Genomic DNA, 23275 nt, shown 5'->3' with positions numbered 1-23275 from the left:
CCGCAAGGTGTTCCCAGTCCATCCTGGAGACATTAGTCCATACAGCATGCCTTGGCTCGACCCCGGGGCCTGCTTTCAGTGGGACATGGAACCTGGAAGGAGTCCAGATTACATCCCTGATCATGTTCCTATGCGATTTTCATCTGGATACTGTCAATACAGAGGAGCAGTGGTTCAAGTCTGAGTAGCTCCCGGATGAACAATCTTCTCAGCTTATCTCTAATTACGGCAGCTGATATTTGGGGCTTTGTTTTTGTAGTTACGAGCCTCAGCTCTTGAACATCGGTAAGGGTAGGAACATCGATTGACTGGGAAATCGAGAGCTTTGACGCTTTTGTCCCAGTTTCTTCTTCACCACAACAGAACGATAGTGTCCGAGTCTGCCTGTCGATCTCATTTTTATTTTGTTTGAGTAATTACCAAATAGATAACATGTTGGTCATCACACGGCTTAAATTTTGATACAAATGGGTGGGTTTACACAAACATCTTCTAAACCGTGTATCAGATCCAGATGTAAATACCTGGAAACAAAAACCGAAATGTTAATATCTTGTCTCGTATTTTGAAAACCATGGTGACTCTGTAATGCTTTAACACCTTTGAATTCCTGCTTTGCTTTTGAAATACAGGCATGAAATAATATCAGCAAAAAAACTGGAAATACTTTAAGTGAAAGATCAAGTGAAGCAATTGTTAGATTCAAATATTTTCGAGGAACAGGAACATTTCCAATCAGTTCAATCGTGTTGATCCTGTTATGCAATTCTTCAGAGAGGTCTTTCTGAATACAAATTGAATCCAACTAAAATGATCACTGTGTTGACAGTGTAAATGTCTTTTGACAGATATTTGATGGTGTGGGGGTAAAGTGTTTCTGTTTATTCTTGAGGGGGTTAGTGATAACAGACCACAAACCGAGGCAGATGCTTAGGATTCGCAACTATGGAAAATAGCTACTAAAGTCCAAACGTTCCGAGAAGTTGCTGGCCCTTAACGAGAAGTTAGGTTTTCACAGTGAAGTGTTTTTTTTTTTTACGATGGCCTGTCTCTTTTATTGTGAAAAATCAATTACCGTAGAGATTTAATGTTTGTGGATATGTTTAACAATCCATATTACACATCTTTTCTGTTTATTATTATGGGAACAGACATAAATTTGTCCAGTTTTCCCCAAATTAATGAAAGTTTCAGTCTCTTTGTGAGTCCAGTAGACACGGTTGTTTCTATAAATATGTTTGTTCCAAAGGAAAACTTTTGGTAGAACATTTGCTCATCACTTTTTAAAAATTTTGGCCAAGATAAACCAGAACATGCTGCCACATTATGCGTTCTGGGACCTCTCTGTGTTTTAATGTCATAACTCACTATTGTGCATGTTACAGTTGATAGTAGGGGATAGTAGTGAATAGTGCAAACTGCTTTACACTACTGTTCAAAAGTTTGGGGGTTACCTGTGAGGTGGGATGGATTATTTCATCTATGGATATCTGTGTCTGTGGAATGTGTTTTAAATCTTTAAGGTTATCTCATTGGAGTTTGGGTTTTGGGTTCGTTTCGGGTTTTGAGTTTGACTTTTGAGTTGAGTTTTGCGTTTAGTTTTGAGTTGTTCTGAGGGTTTAGATTTGGGTTTTGGTTGAGTTTCGGGTTTGGGTTTTGAGTTCTCTCTGAAGTTTGAGGTTTTACAGTTCGAGTTGTTTGAGGTATTGGAGTATGGATTTGAGTTTGGGATCTGGGTTTAGTTTTGGGTTGTTTTTGGTTTAGTTTAGGGTTGTTCTGAGTATACTTTTAAGTTTCAGGAGTAGTTTTGAGGTTAGTTTTGGGTTTTGAGTTTTCTCTGGAGTTTGAGGTTTTGAGTTCGAGTTGTTTAAGTTGTTTGAGTTTGGGTTTTATGTTTAGTTTTGAGTTTTGGGTTTGGTTTTCAGTTTGGTTTTGGATTTAGTTTTGAGTTTTGGGTTTAGTTTTGGGTTTTGAGTTTCGGGTTTGGGTTTTGAGTTCTCCCTGGACTTTGAGATTTTGAGTTTGGCTTTTGGGTTTAGTTTTGAGTTTAGTTTTGGGTCGTTCTGAGTTTACTTTTGAGTTTTGGGTGTAGTTTTGAGTTTAGTTCTGTGTTTGGGTTTAGAGTTCTCTCTGAAGTTTGAGATTTTCAGTTCGAGTTATTTGAGTTAGGGTTTTAGGTTTAGTTTTGAGTTTAGTTTTGGGTTTGGTTTTCAGTTTGGATTTAGTTTTGAGTTTTGGGTGTCGGTTTTGGGTTTAGATTCGGGTTTTGGTTTTGAGTTTTGGGTTTGAGTTCTCTGGAGTTTGAGTTGTTTGAGTTTGGGTTGAGGTTTGCATTTAGTTCTGTGTTTAACTTTGGGTTTAGTTTTGGGTTGTTCTGAGTTTAGTTTTGAGTTTTGGGTTTTGAGTTTCGGGTTTGGGTTTTGAGTTCTCCCTGGACTTTGAGATTCTGAGTTTGGGTTTTGGGTTTCATTTTGGGTTTAGTTTTGAGTTTAGTTTTGGGTCGTTCTGTGTTTACTTTTGAGTCTTGGGTGTAGTTTTGAGTTTAGTTCTGTGTTTGGGTTTTGAGTTCCCTCTGGAGTTTGAGATTTTGAGTTCGAGTTTTTCGAATTTGGGTTTAGTTTTGGGTTTGTTTTCAGTTTGGTATAGGATTTAGTTTTGAGTTTTGGGTTTAGTTTTGGGTTTGGTTTTGGATTTAGTTTTGGGTTTAGTTTTGGGTTTTGAGTTTCGCGTTTGGGTTTTGAGTTTTCTCTGGACATTGACATTTTGAGTTTGGCTTTTGGGTTTAGTTTTATGTTTAGTTTTGAGTTTAGTTTGGGGTTGTTCTGAGTTTACTTTTGGGTTGTTCTGAGTTTACGTTTGAGTTTTGGGTGTAGTTTTGAGTTTAGTTTTGGGTTTGGGTTTTGAGTTCCCTCTGTAGTTTGAGATTTTGAGTTCGAGTTGTTCGAGTTTGGGTTTAAGGTTTAGTTTTGAGTTTGGGTTTAGTTTTGCGTTTGGTTTTCAGTTTGGTTTTGGGTTTAGTTTTGGGTTTTGGTTTTGAGTTTTGGGTTTTGAGTTCTCTCTGGAGTTTGAGTTGTTTGAGTTTGGGTTTAGCTTTGCGTTTAGTTCTGTGTTTAATTTTGGGTTTAGTTTTGGGTTGTTCTGAGTTTAGTTTTGAGTTTGGGTTTTTAGTTCTCTCTGGAGTTTTGAGTTTTTGAGTTTGAGTTGTTTGAATTTTTGGTTTTAGGTTTAAAGTTTTGGGTTTGAGTTTCGATTTTGGATTTAGTTTTGGGTTTGGTTTGAATTAGGTTTTGGATTTAGTTTTTGGTTTTGGTTTGAGTTCTAGGTTTTGAGTTCTCTCTAGACTTAGAGATTTTGAGTTTGGGTTTAGTTTTGAGTTTGGGTTTAGTTTCAAGTTTGGTTTTAAGTTTAGGTTTGGGTTTGCATTTGAGTTTAGTTTTGGGTTGTTTTGAGTTTCGGGTTTTGGTATTGTGAGTTTCAAAGTTGAGATGAAACTGGTGGATGAATGCGTCACTTCGTGGCACAATGGTGACTTAGAAAAAGGGAGGTTCTGACTGCTTGTGTCACTTTTTTTACTGTTAAAGATATAGATATAATCAGGGCACACATGGCCATATCTTTTCATAACATCGGAAAGTAGAAATGTTTATAAATCAGAATTTAATTTGAAGTTGTGAACAATCTCAGGGAGAATGATTCATTGCACTTGAGTTTGCATTTCATCAGTTTTCCAAAATTCATATGAACTTTGTGTATTGTTTGAACTTGTCTTCTTGAGGTTGCTATAAGACAGCGGTAACCTCTGTTCATAGTAGTAGACCATATGTTAGTAGATCTGGGGCCCCATGTCAATCTCATCCTGTTCTGGTGTAATCCAACACGGTTCTCTTGTGTGTTAGGAGAAACAACCCTAAGCCCTGCTTTATACCTACATCTCAACATTGGATTAGTAAGTACACCTCCAGTAAGGAAAATGTTCATGCAAAACGTTATTTACGAACTTGAAAGTATTTGATGGTTGGTTACACCGGAGAATGGCTAAAATGATAAGAATATGCTTGTTTCTAATGACGAGTGGAAGAAATTCAAGCAAAAGCCTTTATTGTGCCAATGTTGTGTTTTTCTATTTAGTTAGTGTAAACTGCTCAGCTCAGTTTGATGATCACGGCTTTAAATACAGTATAATGTCAATCACAGTGACCTAGTTTCACTTGGAAATGGTGTCAGACAAACAATTCCCAGACATTTGATGCCTCTTCTGACCATTCTGCAGTTTCTTTTTTTGACTGGGGTGCATAACTTTGATAGCACCTAATTTACGGGTGAACACACATAGTTGACACTTGGCAAGTGCATGTTGTATTTCGTAGATTACACCTAAATTCTTCATAGAAGTTTTGCACAAAATAACTCAGTACAACTATTTTGGATGGCCACAACAAAAAAATATAGCTGTGTGTTGTGTTATGGTTTGTTTGTGTTTAGATTTGTTTGTTTTTGGGTTTAGTTTTCTGTTGTTTTGGTTTTGGTTTTAGTTTTGGGTTTAGGTTTAGTTTTGGTGTTGTTTGGGTTTCGTTTGGTTTGGTTTTGGGTTTAGTCATGGGTTTTGTTTTGGTGTTGTTTGGGTTTGGTTTTGGGTTTAGTTTTGGTTCGGGTGCTGTTTAGGGTTGGGTTTGGTTTTGGGTTTAGTTTTGGTTTGGGTGCTGTTTGGGTTTAGTTTTTTGGGGGGGTTCGGTTTTTGTTTTGGACTTTTGGTTTTTGTTTTAGGTTTAGGTTGTTTGGGTTTAGTTTTGGGTTTTGGCTTGGTTTTTGCGTTGTTTGGGTTTAGTTTTGGTGTTGTTGGGTTTGGTTTGTGTTTTGTTTTTGTTTGGGTTTGTTTTGGTTTTAGTTTGGGTTTAGTTTTTTTGGGGGGGTTGGTTTTCGTTTTGGTTTTAGTTTAGGTTTGTATGGGTTTTTGGGGGGGGTTGGTTTGTTTGGGTTTAGTTTTGAGTTTTGGTTTGGTTTTTGCATTGTTTGGGTTTGGTTTTAGTTTTGGTTTGGCTTGTTTGGGTTTAGTTTTGGGTTTTGGCTTGGTTTTAACATTGTTTGGTTTTGGGTTTGGTTTTGGTTTGGTGTTGTTGGGTCCGGTTTTGGTGTTTTGGTTTGGTTTTGTGTTTTGTTTTTGTTTGAATTTGTTTTGGTTTTAGTTTGGGTTTAGTTTTTGGGGGGGGGTTTGGTTTTTGTTTTGGTTTTAGTTATGGGTTTAGTTTTGATTTGGGTTTGGTTTGTTTGGGTTTGTATGGGGTTTTTTGGGGGGAGTTGGTTTGTTTGGGTTTAGTTTTGAGTTTTGGTTTGGTGTTTGCATTGTTTGGGTTAAGTTTTGGGTTTAGTTTTGGTGTTGTTGGATTTGGTTTGGGTTTTGTTTTTGTTTGTGTTTGTTTTGGTTTAGTTTTTTGGGGGAGGATTGGTTTTCGTTTTGGTTTTAGTTTTGGTTTGTATGGGTTTTTGGGGGGGGGTTTGGTTTGTTTGGGTTTAGTTTTGAGTTTTGGTTTGGTTTTTGCATTGTTTGGGTTTGGTTTTGGGTTTAGTTTTGGTTTGGTTTGTTTGGGTTTAGTTTTGGGTTTTGGTTTGGTTTTTGCATTGTTTGGGTTTGGTGTTGTTGGGTCCGGTTTTGGTGTTTTGGTTTGGTTTTGTGTTTTGTTTTTGTTTGAATTTGTTTTGGTTTTAGTTTGGGTTTAGTTTTTTTGGGGGGGTTGGTTTTTGTTTTGGTTTTAGTTATGGGTTTAGTTTTGATTTGGGTTTGGTTTGTTTGGGTTTGTATGGGTTTTTTTGGGGGGGGTTGGTTTGTTTGGGTTTAGTTTTGAGTTTTGGTTTGGTGTTTGCATTGTTTGGGTTAAGTTTTGGATTTAGTTTTGGTGTTGTTGGGTTTGGTTTGGGTTTTGTTTTTGTTTGTGTTTGTTTTGGTTTAGTTTTTTTGGGGGGGGATTGGTTTTCGTTTTGGTTTTAGTTTCGGTTTGTATGGGTTTTTTGGGGGGGGTTTGGTTTGTTTGGGTTTAGTTTTGAGTTTTGGTTTGGTTTTTGCATTGTTTGGGTTTGGTTTTGGGTTTAGTTTTGGTTTGGTTTGTTTGGGTTTAGTTTTGGGTTTTGGTTTGGTTTTTGCATTGTTTGGGTTTGGTGTTGTTGGGTCCGGTTTTGGTGTTTTGTGTTTTGTTTTTGTTTGAATTTGTTTTGGTTTTAGTTTTTTGGGGGGGGTTGGTTTTTGTTTTGGTTTTAGTTATGGGTTTAGTTTTGATTTGGGTTTGGTTTGTTTGGGTTTGTATGGGGTTTTTGTGGGGGGTTTGGTTTGTTTAGGTTTAGTTTTGAGTTTTGGTTTGGTTTTTGCATTGTTTGGGTTTGGTTTTGGGTTTAGTTTTGGTGTTGTTGGGTTTGGTGTTGTTGGGTTTGGTTTGTGTTTTGTTTTTGTTTGGGTTTGTTTTGGTTTAGTTTTTTTGGGGGGGTGGTTTTCGTTTTGGTTTTAGTTTTGGTTTGTAAGGTTTTTTGGGGGGGGTTGGTCTGTTTGGATTTAGTTTTGAGTTTTGGTTTGGTTTTTGCATTGTTTGGGTTTGGTTTTGGGTTTAGTTTTGGTTTGGTTTGTTTGGGTTTAGTTTTGGGTGTTGGTTTGGTTTTTGCATTGTTTGGGTTTGGTGTTGTTGGGTCCGGTTTTGGTGTTTTGGTTTGGTTTTGTGTTTTGTTTGAATTTGTTTTGGTTTTAGTTTGGGTTTAGTTTTTTGGGGGGTTTGGTTTTTGTTTTGGTTTTAGTTATGGGTTTAGTTTTGATTTGGGTTTGGTTTGTTTGGGTTTGTATGGGGTTTTGGGGGGTTTTTTGTTTGTTTGGGTTTAGTTTTGAGTTTTGGTTTGGTTTTTGCATTGTTTGGGTTTGGTTTTGGGTTTAGATTTGGTTTTGTTTGTTTGGGTTTAGTTTTGGGTTTTGGTTTGGTTTTGGTGTTTTGGTTTTGGTGTTTTGGTTTTGTTTGGTTTTTGTTTGAATTTGTTTTGGTTTTAGTTTGGGTTTAGTTTTTTGGGGGGTTTGGTTTTTGTTTTGGTTTTAGTTATGGGTTTAGTTTTGATTTGGGTTTGGTTTGTTTGGGTTTTTTGGGGGGGTTGGTTTGTTTGTGTTTAGTTTTGGTTTTAGTTATTGGTTTGGTTTTGTTTGGTGTTTTTTTTTTCTTCTTCTTGGTTTCAAAGTTAAGACGGAACTGGCAGATGAATGCATCACTTTGTGGCAGAATGGTGACTTAGTTAAAAGTCAGCTTATTTTGAAAACCCTGTCTATATATTGACTGTCGTGAGTTCTCTTACACATCTAATAAGCCTTCATGCAAACAATTTGTGACAAAAATCGTTTCTTCCACACTATATCTTCTTTTAGTTTTTTCATTGTTCTAGACAAGCGTAGACAGCCTAGTACTCGATTACTGAGACTATCTTGTTGCCGTCCGATATCTTCATCTTTGGATGATTCTACTGGCAAATTGTGAGCAGAAAAGCTCCCGACAGGAAGCATAGCAGACAGCAGATGTCCGCACAGGTCCTAGTTGTTGGTCTGTTCACTACGCTGGACACCCAGTAAACACAGACGCATAATATTTAAAACTACCTGTCAAAGTCTAATTCTGAAAATCCTACTTGATGTGAATTTGTGTGTCTAAAAGAGATCACAACGGCTTTGTAAAATGGAGAGTATAGAGTTAAAAGTGCAAGTCTGGTCTTTATCAGAGTAGGGGCAGACCTTATCCTTGACAAAACATGTTTTGTTATTTGGAGAAAGGACTTACTGGCAATACTAGTAGTAAGTGATTTGGTATGCTGTCTACCAAAAAAATAATTATACTACCTGCTAGGCTGCATTGTTTGGAGGATTTGAAAGAAGTTGCATCATAGTGGTTTAATTTTAATAGTAAAAGTTCCGCTATACATATATGGAAAAAACGCCTGCACCCCAGTTCTTCTTTGTCTATTGATTTTACCCGTAAGTTTTGAACTGAGTCGCACTAGCCAAAAAATGCGTAATGAAGAGGAAAAAATATATATGAGTTGCACTGGAGTACAAGTCGCATTTTGGGGGGAAATTTATTTGATAAAATCCAACACCAAGAACAGACATATAATAAGGAAAGGTAATTTTCAAATAAATAGAGAACAACAGGCTGAATAAGTGTACGGTATGCTAACTAGAGGTCAACTGATATGGGATTTTTAAATGCTGATATCTAAAAAAAAATTTGCTGATATCCTTTCTAATATTTTGGGCTTTATATACATACATATATATATATATATATATATACATACATATATATATATATATATATATATATATATATATATATATATTTTTAAAGCATGTAGATTATTAAGATTGATTAAGGCAATTTTAAAAAGTGCTTCAACAGCTTCAAATTTACAATGATGACATAAAAGATTAATTCAAACTAGTGCTACAAAACAAAACAACAAAACAACAAACAAACAACAACAAAACGACTAGATGTAAAAAAGTGAGTGTTTAAGAGGATGCTAATGCTAATACGAATGCTACGCTAACACTACGAGTTACATTTAGAGTGAAAAGATCACTCAGTAAACACCTTAAAAAGCTAAGCAACAATGCATAATCTATCATGCAAGAAAAAAATATTTACAAAACAGGCTTTCTGTTGCAGCCTGCCTTCAGGCTGTTGCGGGGTTCTTCCAGGTTCCGTCAGTCAACAGCGGCCACAGTTGCGCAAACAGATGCCTGATCAAAATTTTTTGTTATCGGCTTATTTTTTGTTTGCTAATCGGACAATTTTTTTTTTTTTTTTGTAATCGGCTGATGGCCGAAGTTGAAATCAAAATCCATGTATCGGCCCGATATAACGGTCGACCTCTAATGGTATCATTATATGACGCATTAACAACGAAATGAGAATGTGCAGTTGTTCGCAGTTATTTTGTCTAAATGTTGTGCTACCAGGTATTAGGCTGAGGGTACAAATACATTTGGCCAGCACTGTAAGTTGCATCCCTGGCCAAACTATGAAAAAAACTATGACTTATAGTCTGAAAAATACAGTACTCCTCCCTTTGCTCTGCTGTACAGATCAAACTTTACCACAGCTGTATAAATAATGAGGCCTTTTAACTAAATGACTTTTGTTTCTAAAGGGAGTCTTCCATATACTCTTAGGCATTCAACAAATGATATGCATGATACTCTCACGTGCACCGTGGTCATACACAAGATTCAACAACAACAAAAATCACATTCATCTTATTTTACTCATTGAGAATAACAAGGAAAAGAGGTTTGGCATATTTTACGGATGTTAAAATGACAGTTGAAGTCGTAGAACTGCATTCTTGCTCTTACTATTTGTACTACATGACGAGATCTGTGTTACTATTTGTAGTACATGACGAAAAAAAAAAAAAAAAATCACAGCCACACGTTTTTCTGCCATTTAAAATGAATGGAAAATTTGGACGTGCATAGGCATCAATGAAATGGACGTGCATGGCCTTCAAAACTGCCATATACCCCCTAAAAATGCCATATGTGCCCCCCTAAAAAATTCCACATGGCAAAAAAAATGCTACATGGCAAAATCCATTTTGCCATGGCAAAAAAAATGCTACATGGCAAAATCAGTTTTGCCAAATGGCAAAAATGCCACATGTCAAAATCAGTTTTGCCAAATGGCAAAAAAATGCCACATGGCAAAATCCATTTTGCCACATGGGGAAAAAAATCCACATGGCATAATCCATTTTGCCACATGGCAAAAAAAAAATCCACATGGCAAATCAGTTTTGCCAAATGGCAAAAAAATGCCATATGGCAAAATTGATTTTGTCACATGACAGAAAAATGCCACATGGCAAAATGGATTTAACAACATGGCAAAAAAAATGCTACATGACAAAATCAGTTTTGCCAAATGGCAAAATAAGGCCGCATGGCAAAATCCATTTCGCTACATGGCAAATAAGTGCCACATGACAAAATCAGTTTTGCCACATGGCAAAATCCATTTGGTCACATGGCAAAAAAATAGATATGGCAAAATCCATTTTGCCACATGGCAAAAAAAAATGCCACATGGCTAAATCAGTTTTCCCAAATGGCAAAAATGCCACATGGCAAAATCCATTTTGCCAAATGGAAAAAAAAGCCACATGGCAAAATCAGTTTTGCAAAATGGCAAAAAAGTGCCACATTGCAAAATTGATTTTGTCACATGACAAAAAAATGCCACATGCTAAAATCAGTTTTGCCAAATGGCAAATAAAAGTGCCACATGTCAAAATCAGTTTTGCCAAATGGCAAAAAAAAAAATGCCACATGGAAAAATCCATTTTGTCACATGGCAAAAAAAATGCCACATGGCAAAAATCCATTTTGTCACATGGCAAAAAAAATGCCACATGGCAAAAAAATGCCACATGGAAAAATCCATTTAAATGCCACAGAGCAAAAACCATTTTGCCACATAGCAAAAAAAAAAAAAAAAAGCCAAATGGCAAAATCCATTTTGCCACATGGCAAATACTACCTTTTGGCTCTCGGCCCTGCTGCAAAACAATGGGGCTGATTCCAGTAGCAGCCGTTGGATAAGATCTAGTTCAAAACCCCATAAAATGGCATTTTCTACTCAACTTCAACATCTGCTTCCAGTGCCCTTCTAGTTGTCATTTTATATCCAGTCAATCTTTCTAATGTTGTTACAGGTGTTCGACATAAGCTCATTTACAACAAGCAAAATATCTCTCGGGAGACATCTCCTGCAGCATGTTGTGTCTTTATTGCCTTCCGTCACTCACACTCCTCTTCCCTTTTCCTCACCCTGATGTGTTTTCTTGTCTCCTGATGTCTTTCAGGCTGTTCCTGAAAAGTCACAGTGGGACGGCAGGCAGACAGAGCAGTCTAGTGATCCACGGAGCAGACTTCAGCACCAAGGACATGGACAATGACAACTGCATGTGCAAGTGCGCCCTTATGTTCACCGGCGGTGAGTTCAGTTCCACGTGGAATCATTTCAACTTAATACAAAAAATGTCCATATTTGGCTTCACAAGCAAACCACAGTGTTCAAACGGCTTTTTTAGTCCAAGTTTGACTGAGTTGAACTTCCTCCTGCAAACATACAATAGGGCTAATGTTGCAGTATATACTTTAATATCTATCCGCACCTATTAAGCCAGATTCTGCATCACTTCTCAGTTGCACTGTGGTTGGAAAATGAGCAGAACATAAAAATTCTCTGAAGCTGCAACAAATTTCAGCGTGATTTGAAATGACATGGCTACTGGAAAGTGGAGCCCGTACGGGTCTATAGCTGCTTTTTTGACAACTTGTCAAGCTTTTCTTTAAGCAGAGTTGGAACGTGTTGGAACATCTAGCGACTAGACAACAAGCTAATACCGAGTGATTCATTGCTTATTGCAAGGCTCCACGTTTACCTAACTCAAGATTAATCCAAGTCCTGCGGTGCACACGCTACTCAATTTATGTCCTATAATAATATTATATATTAGATGATGTAAGTGAGAAAAATGCTACATTAGAATCCAATTCTTGATACATACCATATATGGAAAATATTTTTGTACATTCCTTGACTTAGAAATGTAACATATACAGGTTCATCTACAAATATTTGGCATATGACTGTCATAATGATGACATGACACCAGTCATGAATATGAATGAGGGCCAGTGTTGTTTTCGTCAACGATGACTGTAACGAAAATATTTCGTCGACAAACAATTTTTTCATGACGATGACGAGACGATAACGGGCAGAAGACGTGAGACGAATGCCAGTTTTGGTCTGACGAGACGAGAACACGGTATAGTTTCTGCCACATGTTCACAATTTTAATGTGTAGTTAGCCTCCATCGTAGCAGTGTCTGGTTGTGTCACTCATTTGATGTGCTGCGCCCCCACAAACTCAGTCACCAATGTTCTCTCCAGTCTCCAGGCTTTCTTGTGTTGAGACACACACGGTAAGATTTAGGGTTGTTCCGATCATGTTTTTTTGCTCCCGATCCGATCCCGATCATTTTAGTTTGAGTATCTGCCGATCCCGATATTTCCCGATCCGATTGCAATCATTCCCGATAATTTTTCCCGATCATATACATTTTGGCAATGCATTAAGAAAAAAATGAATAAAACTCGGACGAATATATACATTCAACATACAGTACATACGTAAGTACTGTATTTGTTTATTATGACAATCAATCCTCAAGATGGCATTTACATTATTAACATTCTTTCTGTGAAAGGAATCGACGGATAGAAAGACTTGTAATTCTTAAAGGATAAAGGTGACTTTTTATATTGTGACTAAATATTGCCATCTAGTGTATTTGTTGAGCTTTCAGTAAATGATACTATAGCCATTTAACTGTTCTGCCCAAATGCATGATGGGAAGTGCAACCATGACTCTGTGTAGTGGCACCAATTTATATATCTTCTCTGCGTTGGGAAGTAACATAGGGTGTTAAGGAAAAGATCAACCACTACCGTTCTTCCCCACATTGCTTCCCACGATATTTCTAATTGTTGAGAGAGGGATTTTAAGGCTTTAGCCAATTAAAAAGAGGCTCCAAAGCCTGCCAAAATTCTCTCTACTCATTTTACGTTGCCTGTTAGCTCTATATATATGTAAAACGGCGCCATTATAGATTGAACGCAGTCGTGCAGCGCATGCGTTAATTGCATTAAATATTTTATCGTGATTAATTTTTTAAAAATTAATTACCGCCGTTTACGCAATAAATTTGATAGCCCTACTTTAAGCCAAAACTAAAGAATCTGGATGAATATAAGACATTTTGTCTGTAACGTTAAATACAATCAGAAAACGATTTAATTAAAAAATATATATATATTATAAAAAGGCATGTCCGATATTTTTTTGCCGATTCCGATACTTTGAAAATGACGTGAGCGGACCCGGTTGATCGGCATCCCGATCGATCGGGACATCTTTAGTAAGATTTGTTGTGGTTTTTTTTTATCTTGGCAAGAGAGAATATGCAATTTGGCTTTAGCCTTAGGGTGGATCAGTTGATACAAATCACTTTTATATCCAGAGAAGGGTCATCTCACTCTACTCAGCATATCTTTTATGAGCATTGGGGTCCTCATTAGTCATTCCCATCACACTCGCAAAACCAAAGGGTTGGATTCCTCCAATTAGCTTCTTGAGTGTTTGCAGGGCAGGGCTGCCTTGGCTTTGTCGGACAGTGTACGGCTCAGGCAGGCAATCGGGCGGACAACCTTTTTACATATTCCAAAAGCTGCAGTTTGCCTATACCTCCTTTTTATACAAGGTACAGTGTAGCTATTTTTTCAGACAGAGAGTGATTGAGACAGTTTTTCCTTTGTGGTGCTTTAATGCCGAACAATTCTTCTCAGTGAATCCTCAGCAAAAAAGGAAAAAGTGTTTTGATGCCTTCCTAACATTTTGTCAAATCGTACGAGTCAATCAAAATTGAAAAATGAGCAGTCACTCATCATTATTCATTCAGGTGGATGGTTTGATCGTTTCAGAGGTGTAAAAGAGAATGTTTTGTCAAATCACAGACAGTTGTTGCCAAAGCAATTTTTCCTTCTGCACATTCTTTGCGGCGACATGAGAGTGAGCCGATACCTTTGCAAGACCCACCAAGAAGTCCACCCGTTTCTCTTGCCTTCCGGTGCATGCCTGATAGCTTAATGAAACGCTACGAGTTACATTTAGTGTGTGATGATCACTCAGTACAGACCTTTAACTGGAAGTCCCGGGGTTTTTTTGCAATAAAAAAGACCAAAAAGGCATCATATGACCCCGATATGACGAAAACTGACATTCGTATCCTTAAGTTTTAGTCTCCCACGACACGTTTCCAGCTCATCATCGTCATGAAAAAAGTGTTAATCGACGAAATATTTTCGTTATAGTTACCATTGACGAAAACAACACTGCCTGGCAACCTGGTTTTTTTGTTGTTGTTTTTTTTTAATATGAAAATAAGATACTACCATTTTGAATGTTGGATTTCAAACAGTTAAATGTAAACCATAACCAGTGAACATACACTCACATACACACAAGATGATATAGGCAAAAACAGGTGGTGCACACCTGGGCATCACTTAAATTCAGCCATTTGGGACCCTGTCAATAACCCACATAAACCCGTGGGCAAACACAGTTATAGCCCAAAAAGTACCCATGAGCAAAACCAGATGGAACCGATGCCCATATGACCACTTTTAAACACATGGGGCCCAGATGGAAATGCTGGCTTTGTAGTAATAGCATTTTATTGAAATGAAATGTGATGGATGTAACTACAATTAATGACATATCTCTCCACTTATTATTTGTCTTACTCAGCAGCAGGAACTACCAAATTAGTAGAACCGGAGCACAGCACTTATCAAACTCATTGCAAACGCCCTCAAAGTAGTCTTTTAGCTTGAACACCATCATGTGCTCCTTTGAGAAATGAGCTCATCATCCTACATAAAATTCTACTGACTCATTTTTCCTGACATTTTCATTAATTTCTCACGATACATGACATGGATATTGGCAAGCTAACATGTTCAAATGATTCTCCACTGCATGCCAACATTATGAAGTTACATACAGTTTTATCAGCTATTTATCCCACGACTTTAACATTGTGCACGGGTGGTGCGTGTGCGTGCACATTTCTTTTGACGAAGCAGCAAACTTGGCATCATTACGATTAGCGCGAGCAACAAGGGCCGTGCGTTCCCAGTGATGGCTGACAAGTCTTGTGAAATGTCACAGGCCAAAGTGGTGTTCAGGTCTGACACAGAGGGAGTGTTTGACACATGCCATGCCTTGCATATGTTCTATATCTGACTGTATCAGCAAGGGAGAGTTCACAAGCTGCAGATAAAAGACGTGAATGTTGCATTGCCAGTGTATAAATACAATTTGACCCCGACTCATCTTCCATTATTATTATATTGAAATCATAAATGGACCATTTCTCTTAATAGTAATAGGAAGTTATTAATCAAACTGGTATAAAACTGTCCCATGCCATCACCTGAGGTTTGGTCACCAGTGTTGCTGGTGTGCACATACTTTACATGTGCTCGAAATAAGAATGAGGTACCAAAAGGTTCATCTGCAGGTACTGGCATGCTTATGACCTCAGTAGGGGTAAAAGGTTAAACAGAAGTCAATATGGGAGATCCATACACGTTGTATGGTATTTTCCAGTAATGATGTCAACAAAGATTATTTGAAGCCCTAAAAATCCATCAACGCTGTTCAGGTTTCTGTAAGTTTGTAAGTCCAAACGCTTTACAAAAAGAAAAAAGCAAGACTGCAAATTGCCACAACACGGACGGCAAATCCAAATTCTTTGCAAAAGAAAAAAAAACAAGAATGCAAACTGCCACAACACAATCCCCCAGTGCCAAAGCACAAACCCCAATTGCCCACAACACGAACCCCAATTGGCTTGCAACACAAACCGCAAATGGTCCACAATACGAACCGCAAATGACACGGAAAGCAAATAGCCCACGTCACAGACCGCGAATGTCCCGCAACACAAACCACAAACGGCCCGCAACACGAACCGCAAACGGCCCGCGACACAAACCGTGAACGGCCCGCGATACGAACCCCAATCGGCTCGCAACACGAACCGCAAATGGCCTGCAATACGAACCGCAAATGACACGGACTGCGAATGGCTCATGTCACGAGCTGCAAATGGCCAGCGAACAGCCCACGGACACGGGCCGCTAATGGCCCGCAACACAAACCCCAATTGGCTCGGAACACAAACTGCAAATGGCCTGCAATACGAATCACAAATGACATGGACCGCAAATGGCTCACGTCATGAACCACGAATGCCCCATGACACGAACCACGAATGTCCCGCGACACGAACCACGAATGTCCCACGACACGAACCGCGAATGTCCCACGTCACAAACTACGCATGGCCCACGACATGAACAGCGAATGGCGCGCGACACGAACCACAAATGGCCCGCAAATTACACGAACCGCGAATGGCCTGCGTCACGGACCACGAATGGCCCGCATTACGAACCGTGAACGGCCTGCGACACGAACCGCAATATGAACCGCAAACGACACGAACCGCGAAAGGCCCGCGTCACGGACCACGAATGGCCCGCATTACAAACCTCAAATGGCCCGCAATACGAACCGCAAATGACACGAACCGCGAATGGTCAGTGTCACAAACCACGAATGGCCTGCTTTACGAACCGTAGATAGCGTGCGACACGAAGCGCGAACGGCCCGTGACACAAACCCCAATTGGCTACCAACATGAACCGCAAATGGCCTGCAGTAAGAACCGCAAATGACACGGACCGCGAATGGCTCACGTCACGAGCTGCGAATGACTGCGAACGGCCCGCGACATGAACCCCAATTGGCTGGCAACACGAACTGCAAATGACACCGACTGCAAATGGCTCAGGTCACGACTCGCGAATGTCCTGTGACACGAACTGCGAATGGCCCGCGACACGAACCGCGAATGTGTACCAACACGAATATAAAAAGATACAGCACGAATGCAAGACAACCCGGAAGTAGACTAAATTTCAGCAGGAGTTGTAGTCATTACGTCTACCTCAGGGTTGTACATTAGCATTCTTGCTTTGGATTTTTGCAGTTGTGTTTCGATCCCTTTGCAGTTTTGTTGCGGGCAATTGCGATTCATGTAGTGGCAATTGGAGTTCGTGTTGTGGCTAATGTGGTTCGTGTTGCGCGCAATTGGGGTTTGTGTTGCAGGCAATTAGGGTTTGCGTTGTTGGTAAATGGGGTTTGCGTTGCGTTTAATCTGGGGTTTGTGTTGTGGCAATTTGCATTCATGCTTTTTTCTTTTTGCAAAGCGTTTGGACTTTGCAGTTCACCAAACACTTCTCAGCCACCGTATTGCTGGGAGCATATCGAGAATTGGGCTACAAAGTATTGTGATACATAGCCTTTTTGATATATTGTCACAACCCGAATATCAACAACTATTAGAAGGAGCTATACCACAAAAAACAATCCTGAATGTAATGTCTTTGTTCTCTTTTTCCAGGTTGGTGGTTTGATGCTTGCGGCCCTTCCAACCTGAACGGCATGTACTTTGTGCAAGGGCAGCACATAGGGAAGGTAAATGGTATCAAGTGGCACTACTTTAAGGGTCCCAGCTACTCACTACGAGCCACAGCCATGATGATCCGCCCGCTAGAGTTCTCCTAGCCTTCAAACCTGGCTATTTAGCGCATTCGTCTTGGGATGCCTCCAGTTTTGTCCTCATCTCATTGCACCGGCCATGCTTCATAACTTTTTCCTCTGCAATATGAACTTTGATGGTAAAGTCTTGTGGAAGAAAACGACAAGAAATGATTTATAGTCTTGTTCAGATTAGGTACAGATGCAATTATTTAAAGGACAACATTGGTGTCAAACGTGTTTAACCAACAAAGGGATTGTGTGTGGAATTTTGAAACATGCATCAAGAGGAGAAGGATTTTTTCCCCCCAGTTGTAAAAAGGAGGACGGTCTGAATAGAACATTCATGTTGGATGGCAGAGCAGCGAGGACTCACAAACTGCAGGACAGAATGGATCTTTTATGCTCTGAGGACACAACTCCCACATCTGTCTTTTTGTATATTATTTTTTTTGCCTTCATTGTTATACTTGTAAATGTTTTTTAAGTATTCATCTCTTATTCAAATATCCACAATCACACGAATGAGTATTACAGTACGATGTATTTTGAATAAGAACCACGCTCCGTTTAAAAGGTGACCTTTATTTCAATGTTATTTGAAGGAGACATATTGCAGATTGTTTTACGCTTGATGTGTTATGGGAGAACTTGTCAAAGTACAGTGTAAACAAAATAAATAATAATGATTTACGGTCCAGTACTGGCATCTGTGGTTGCCAAAATGTTACTTTAACAGTAACGGAAAACTGTCAAATAAAAGTTTGTTGAATTGTAGACTCGTCAGCTGACTTGTGCTACTGAAAACCAGTTAGAACAAGTGCTGCGTGTGTAAAAGGTTAGGAAATTCTTCATTTCTGAGAGGGTGCTGGTAGCTGAAGCTCAACTAGGCTATTAGCTCAACAGTAAGCACGCTCAACTGCCATGTTGAAATTATGGGTTCAAAACCTGGTTGGGAAGGAGTAAGAACAAGAAATGAAGCGCAACTCGTTGCACATATATACCTTTTAGTTGTTATCTATGATTGAGCAGTTAAAATTAGAGATATGACTGAAAATTCGGCGCAGAAAATAGCTAAAATTGCATTCTCGGATTTTGATTAAAAGACCGAAAGTTTACTCCCGCAAGGTGTAGAGAACCCTAGTCCTGTTGTGGAACTCCTCCCACAGGCCAAAAAGGCCCGGTAGGCCTCCTTCTTCAGTTTGACGGTATCCTTTACCGCTGGTGTTCACCAGCAGATTTGGAGATTGCCGCCACGACAGGCACCAGCAACCTTACGGCCACAGCTCCAATTGGCTGCCTCAACAATGGATGGAGGAACATGGCCCTACTCGGACTCTTGTCTACCACCTCCCCCGGGACAAGGGAGAAGTTCTGCCGGAGTTGGGTGTTGAAGCTCTTTCTGACAGGGGATTCCGCCAGACATTCCCAGCAGACCCTCACAATACGTTTGGGTCTGCCAGGTCTGGCTAGCATCTTCCCCCACAATCGGAGCCAACACACCACCAGGTGGTGATCAGTTGAAAGCTCCGCCCCTCTCCGCGCAATTGTCCAAAACGTGCAGCCGCAAATCCAATAACACAACTACAAAGTCAATCATCGAACTGCGGCCTTGGATGTCCTGGTGCCAAGTGCACGTATGGACACCCCTATGTTTGAACATGGTGTTCGTTGTAGACAATCCGTGATGAGCACAGAAGTTCAGTAATAGAACACTCCTCGGGTTATAATCGGGGGGGGTTGTTCCTCCCAATCATGCTCCTCCAGGTCTCACTGTCATTGCCTACGTGAGCGTTAAAAGTCCCCAAGCAGAATGAGGGAGTCTCCAAAGGGAGTGCTCTCCACCACACCCTCCAAGGACTCCAAAAAAGGGTGGGTACTCTGAGCTGCTGTTTGGTGGATGAGCACAAAGAACAGTCAGGACTAGAGATGTCCCGAGATCGATCGGGTCCGATCACGTCATTTTCAAAGTATCGGAATCGGCAAAAAAATATCGGCCATGCCTTTTTTTAATATATATATATATATATATATATATATATATATATATGTATATATATATTTTTTTTTTTATTAAATCATTTTCTTATTGTATTTAACGTTACAGACATAATATGTTACACTCATCCTTACACTCATCTTTAGTTTAGGCTTAAGGTAGGGTTATCAAAAATATCCCAATAACGGCAGCAATTAATTTATTAAAAACTGTGTCACGTTACAATTTTCAACGCGATTAATGCATGCGCTGCACGGCCCTCTCACTCATTGTCGCGTTCAATCTGTAATGACGCCGTTTTACCTATATAGAGAGATAAAAGGCAGCGCAAAATGAGTAGAGTGAAGTTTGCCAGCCTTTGGAGCCTTTCTATAATTAGCTAAAGCCAATAAGCAATATGGCAATTAATCTTTGTCTTAACACCTTAAGTTATTTCCCAAAGCAGAGAAGATATATCCATTGGTAGCACAACGCACAGTCATGGGTCCACTTCCCATCATGCATTTGTTGGGATGGCCACAGTATCATTTACTGAAAGCTCAACAAATACACTAGATGGCAATATTAAGTCACAATATACAAAGTCACAAGTTTTTCTATCTGTGGATCCCTCTCACGGAAAGAATATTAATAATGTAAATGCCATCTTGAGGATTTATTGTCATAATAAACAAATACAGTACTTATGTACTGTATGTTGAATGTATATATTCGTCCGAGTTTTAGTCATTTTTTTCTTAATGCTTTGCCAAAATGTATATGATCGGGAAAAATTATCGGGGATGATTGGAATTGAATCGGGAGCAAAAAAAAGCAATCGGATCGGGAAATATCGGGATTGGCAGATACCCAAACTAAAACGATCGGGATTGGATCGGGAGCAAAAAAACTTGATCGGAACAACCCTAGTTGGCGGAGGGAGGCTACTCTCTCGTCTACCGGGGTAAACCCAAACGTACAGGCGCCAATCTAGAACGCAATAAGTGTGCCTAAACCTGCTCTGCGCCTCACAACTCCAGAGTGGAAGAGAGTCCAACCACTCTCAAGAGGATTGGTACCAGAACCCAAACTGTGTGTCGAGGCGAGTCCGATGATATCTAGTCGGAACTTCTCTGCCTTACACACCAGCTCGGGCACCTTCCCCGCCAAAGAGATGACATTCCACATCCCAAGAGTTAGCTTCTGTAGCTGGAGGTTGGACCGTCAAGGCTCCCGCCAAACTCCCTACGTACGTGAGCCCTTTAGCCCCTCCCACAGGTGGTGAGCCCATGTCAAGCTACGGAATAAAAATAACAATACGTAATAATTAGGGCTGTCGAACGATTAAAATTTTTAATCGAGTTAATTACAGCTTAAAAATTAATTAATCGTAATTAACCGCCATTAATCGCAATTCAAACCATCCATAAAATATGCCATATTTTTCTGTAAATTAATTTTGGAATGGAAAGATAAGACACAAGATGGATATATACGTTCAACATATGGTACATAAGGACTGTATTTCTTTATTATAACAATAAATCAACAATTATTAACATTGTTAAACATTCTGTTAAAGCGATCCATGGATAGAAAGACACTTAGTTCTTAAAAGGTAAATGTTAGTAAAAGTTATAGAAATTTTATATTAAAACCCCTCTTAATGTTTCCGTTTTCATAAAATTTGTAAAATTTTCAATCAAAAAATAAACTAGTAGCCCGCCATTGTTAATTTCAATAATTACTTACACAATGCTCATGGGTGCTGAAGCCTATAAAATCAGTCGCACCCAAGCGCCAGCAGAGGGCAGCAAAACTCCGTAAATCACAATTGACAAGTGGGCAGTTCACTGTACTGTCATTTAAATCTGTCTGGGTGGGGCATGTCCGTTAATTGCGTCAAATATTTTAACGTGATTAATTTTTAAAAATTAATTAACGCCCGTTAACGCGATAATTTTGACAGCCCTAGTAATACGACTTTTATTCTCATATTTTTAATTCGACTTTTATTTTCCTAGTAACGGTTGGATTTTATTTTCTCGTACTATTACTACGAAAACAAAAGTCGAATTATTAAGTCGGGTTAATGTAGCTGAATAAGCAGCTACTGTACGTACTTAAAATCAACAATATTGAAGGCTTCTTGTGTTTTAGAATCGGTGTTACAAATAAGGAAATCCTTAATATTTTGATTTTGACTATAAATGGACTACTTGTTGTTGATTTCCCTTATGAAAGAGCCCTCAAATTGTTTTTTAAAAACTCCAGGAAAATCAAGTGTTCCCAGGCAGAATGCAAACTGTGCAAATACATCTTTGTTATGGTTCTTTTTGGGAAAAAAATATGTTGTTCAAACATTTCTCATTTGTCATGATATGAAACAATTTTGCCGCAGCACGACCTGGTGGGGCTGTCCGACTTCGATGCAACCCTAATCCTAACCCTAAACCCCAACCCTGATCATTATTCCCATCCAAACATGAGTGAATGTAAAATTTAACCGCAAGAACCTAAATTAAATCTGAGGTCATTCAATGTCTGACTGCATCTCTGAACACATCCAGTATTTCCACTAAGTAACATAATTTAGTATTACTGCAACATACTTCTGGTCAGAGAATCAGAAGACCTGTTTCGTGTTGTTTGATTCAACAGATCAGAACCATGACATACAGAAAACGTTTTTAGAATTGATTGATTTCCATTGTGTATTTAGACTTATTTTAGACCAATGTTTTTCAACCGGTGTGCCATGGCACACTAGTGTGTCGTGAGAGACCGTCAGGTGTGCCGCAAAAAATTATTCAATAACACTTTTATGTTTTTTAATTTCTTAGAGTCAATGGGGCTGTTGTCGGGACCGCTACCATGTGTTTTTAGAGCGCCAGATACGCTAACGCAATAAATGCGTGCTAAATTTCCGATTCTTAGATTATTCGCGATTCGGCCGTGGAAGATTCGAGAACGATTCACAAACATCCAAATTCCGATTATTGAATTATACCAAGGAAAGCGGAAATAAAACTCAGCGTGGTCTTCGGGACGCAATGAGGAACGGACCGAGAGTAAATATCATGTGCAGCTAATGGCGCTAGGTAAAAAAAAAACAATAATACCTGACTGCGGCCGTCAGCCGCTATAAACAGCACCCAGTTGCAAGTTGCTACAAACATACGGCAACATACGGCTATGGTAGATATCACATATATCTAAACTAGATGTGAAATGACACTTTCCCGCGCTAGTAAACAGGCACCATCTTAAAGCAGTAGACTTCTCTAGAAGGCTCTATTGTAGAGAACCTAATTACTTTTGATCTAAAATACCCGTAAATCGGCAAAATCTTGACTTTAATCTGTCTTTAAATGATGAAACAGTTTTAAAACTTTCACATGTCGAAAGTAGACATGAGGGAAATTATGGAATAACGGCGCAATTTTAATACCAATACCAAAAGTTCATCTCAATACTTTGTTATTGCCAACAAAGGGTACATAGCAGAGGCCAAACGTTTTCTGTAACTCTTCACAAGCTTGCCCATTCCTCCATGCAGATCTCCTCTAGGGCAGTGATGTTTTGGGGCTGTCGTTGGGCAACACGGACTTTCAACTCCCTCCACAGATTTTCCATGGGGTTGAGATTTGGAGACTGGCTAGGCCACTCCAGGACCTGGAAATGTTTCTTACGAAGCCAGTCCTTTGTACCCTGGCTGTATGTTTGGGATCATTGTCATGCTGAAAGACCCAGCCACGTCTCATCTTCAATGCCCTTGCTGATGGAAGGAGATTTTCACTCAAAATCTCTTGATACATGGCCCCATTCATTCTGTCCTTTACACAGATCAGTCGTCCTGGTCCCTTTGCAGAAAAACAGCTCAAAAGCATGATGTTTCCACCCCCATGCTTCACAGTGGGTATGGTGTTCTTCGGATGCAATTCAATATTCTTTCTCCTCCTAACATGAGAACCTGTGTTTCTACCAAAAAGTTCTATTTTGGTTTCATCTGACCATAACACCTTCTCCCAGTCCTCTTCTGG

The 23275-nt window shown here is 39.3% G+C and overlaps 1 protein-coding gene across 4 annotated transcripts in view; it reads left to right on the top strand.

Annotated features, from left to right (window-relative positions):
* Positions 1–18253, top strand: part of angpt1 (angiopoietin 1) — a 256411-nt gene extending 238158 nt beyond the window's left edge. For all 4 annotated transcript variants that reach the window (XM_057827812.1, XM_057827809.1, XM_057827811.1 and 1 more), the window contains 2 exons: positions 10876–11006; positions 17118–18253. In XM_057827812.1, coding sequence (XP_057683795.1) covers positions 10876–11006; positions 17118–17281 — 295 coding nt within the window. In that variant the 3' untranslated portion in view covers positions 17282–18253. The remainder of the gene's footprint in view (positions 1–10875; positions 11007–17117) is intronic.
* Positions 18254–23275: the final 5022 nt, after the last annotated feature.

The sequence above is a fragment of the Corythoichthys intestinalis genome, chromosome 22 (assembly GCF_030265065.1).
Source record: "Corythoichthys intestinalis isolate RoL2023-P3 chromosome 22, ASM3026506v1, whole genome shotgun sequence".
Taxonomy (NCBI): domain Eukaryota; kingdom Metazoa; phylum Chordata; class Actinopteri; order Syngnathiformes; family Syngnathidae; genus Corythoichthys; species Corythoichthys intestinalis.
The sequence above is the reverse complement of the archived record's forward strand: the minus strand, read 5'-3'. Positions and strand labels throughout refer to the sequence as shown.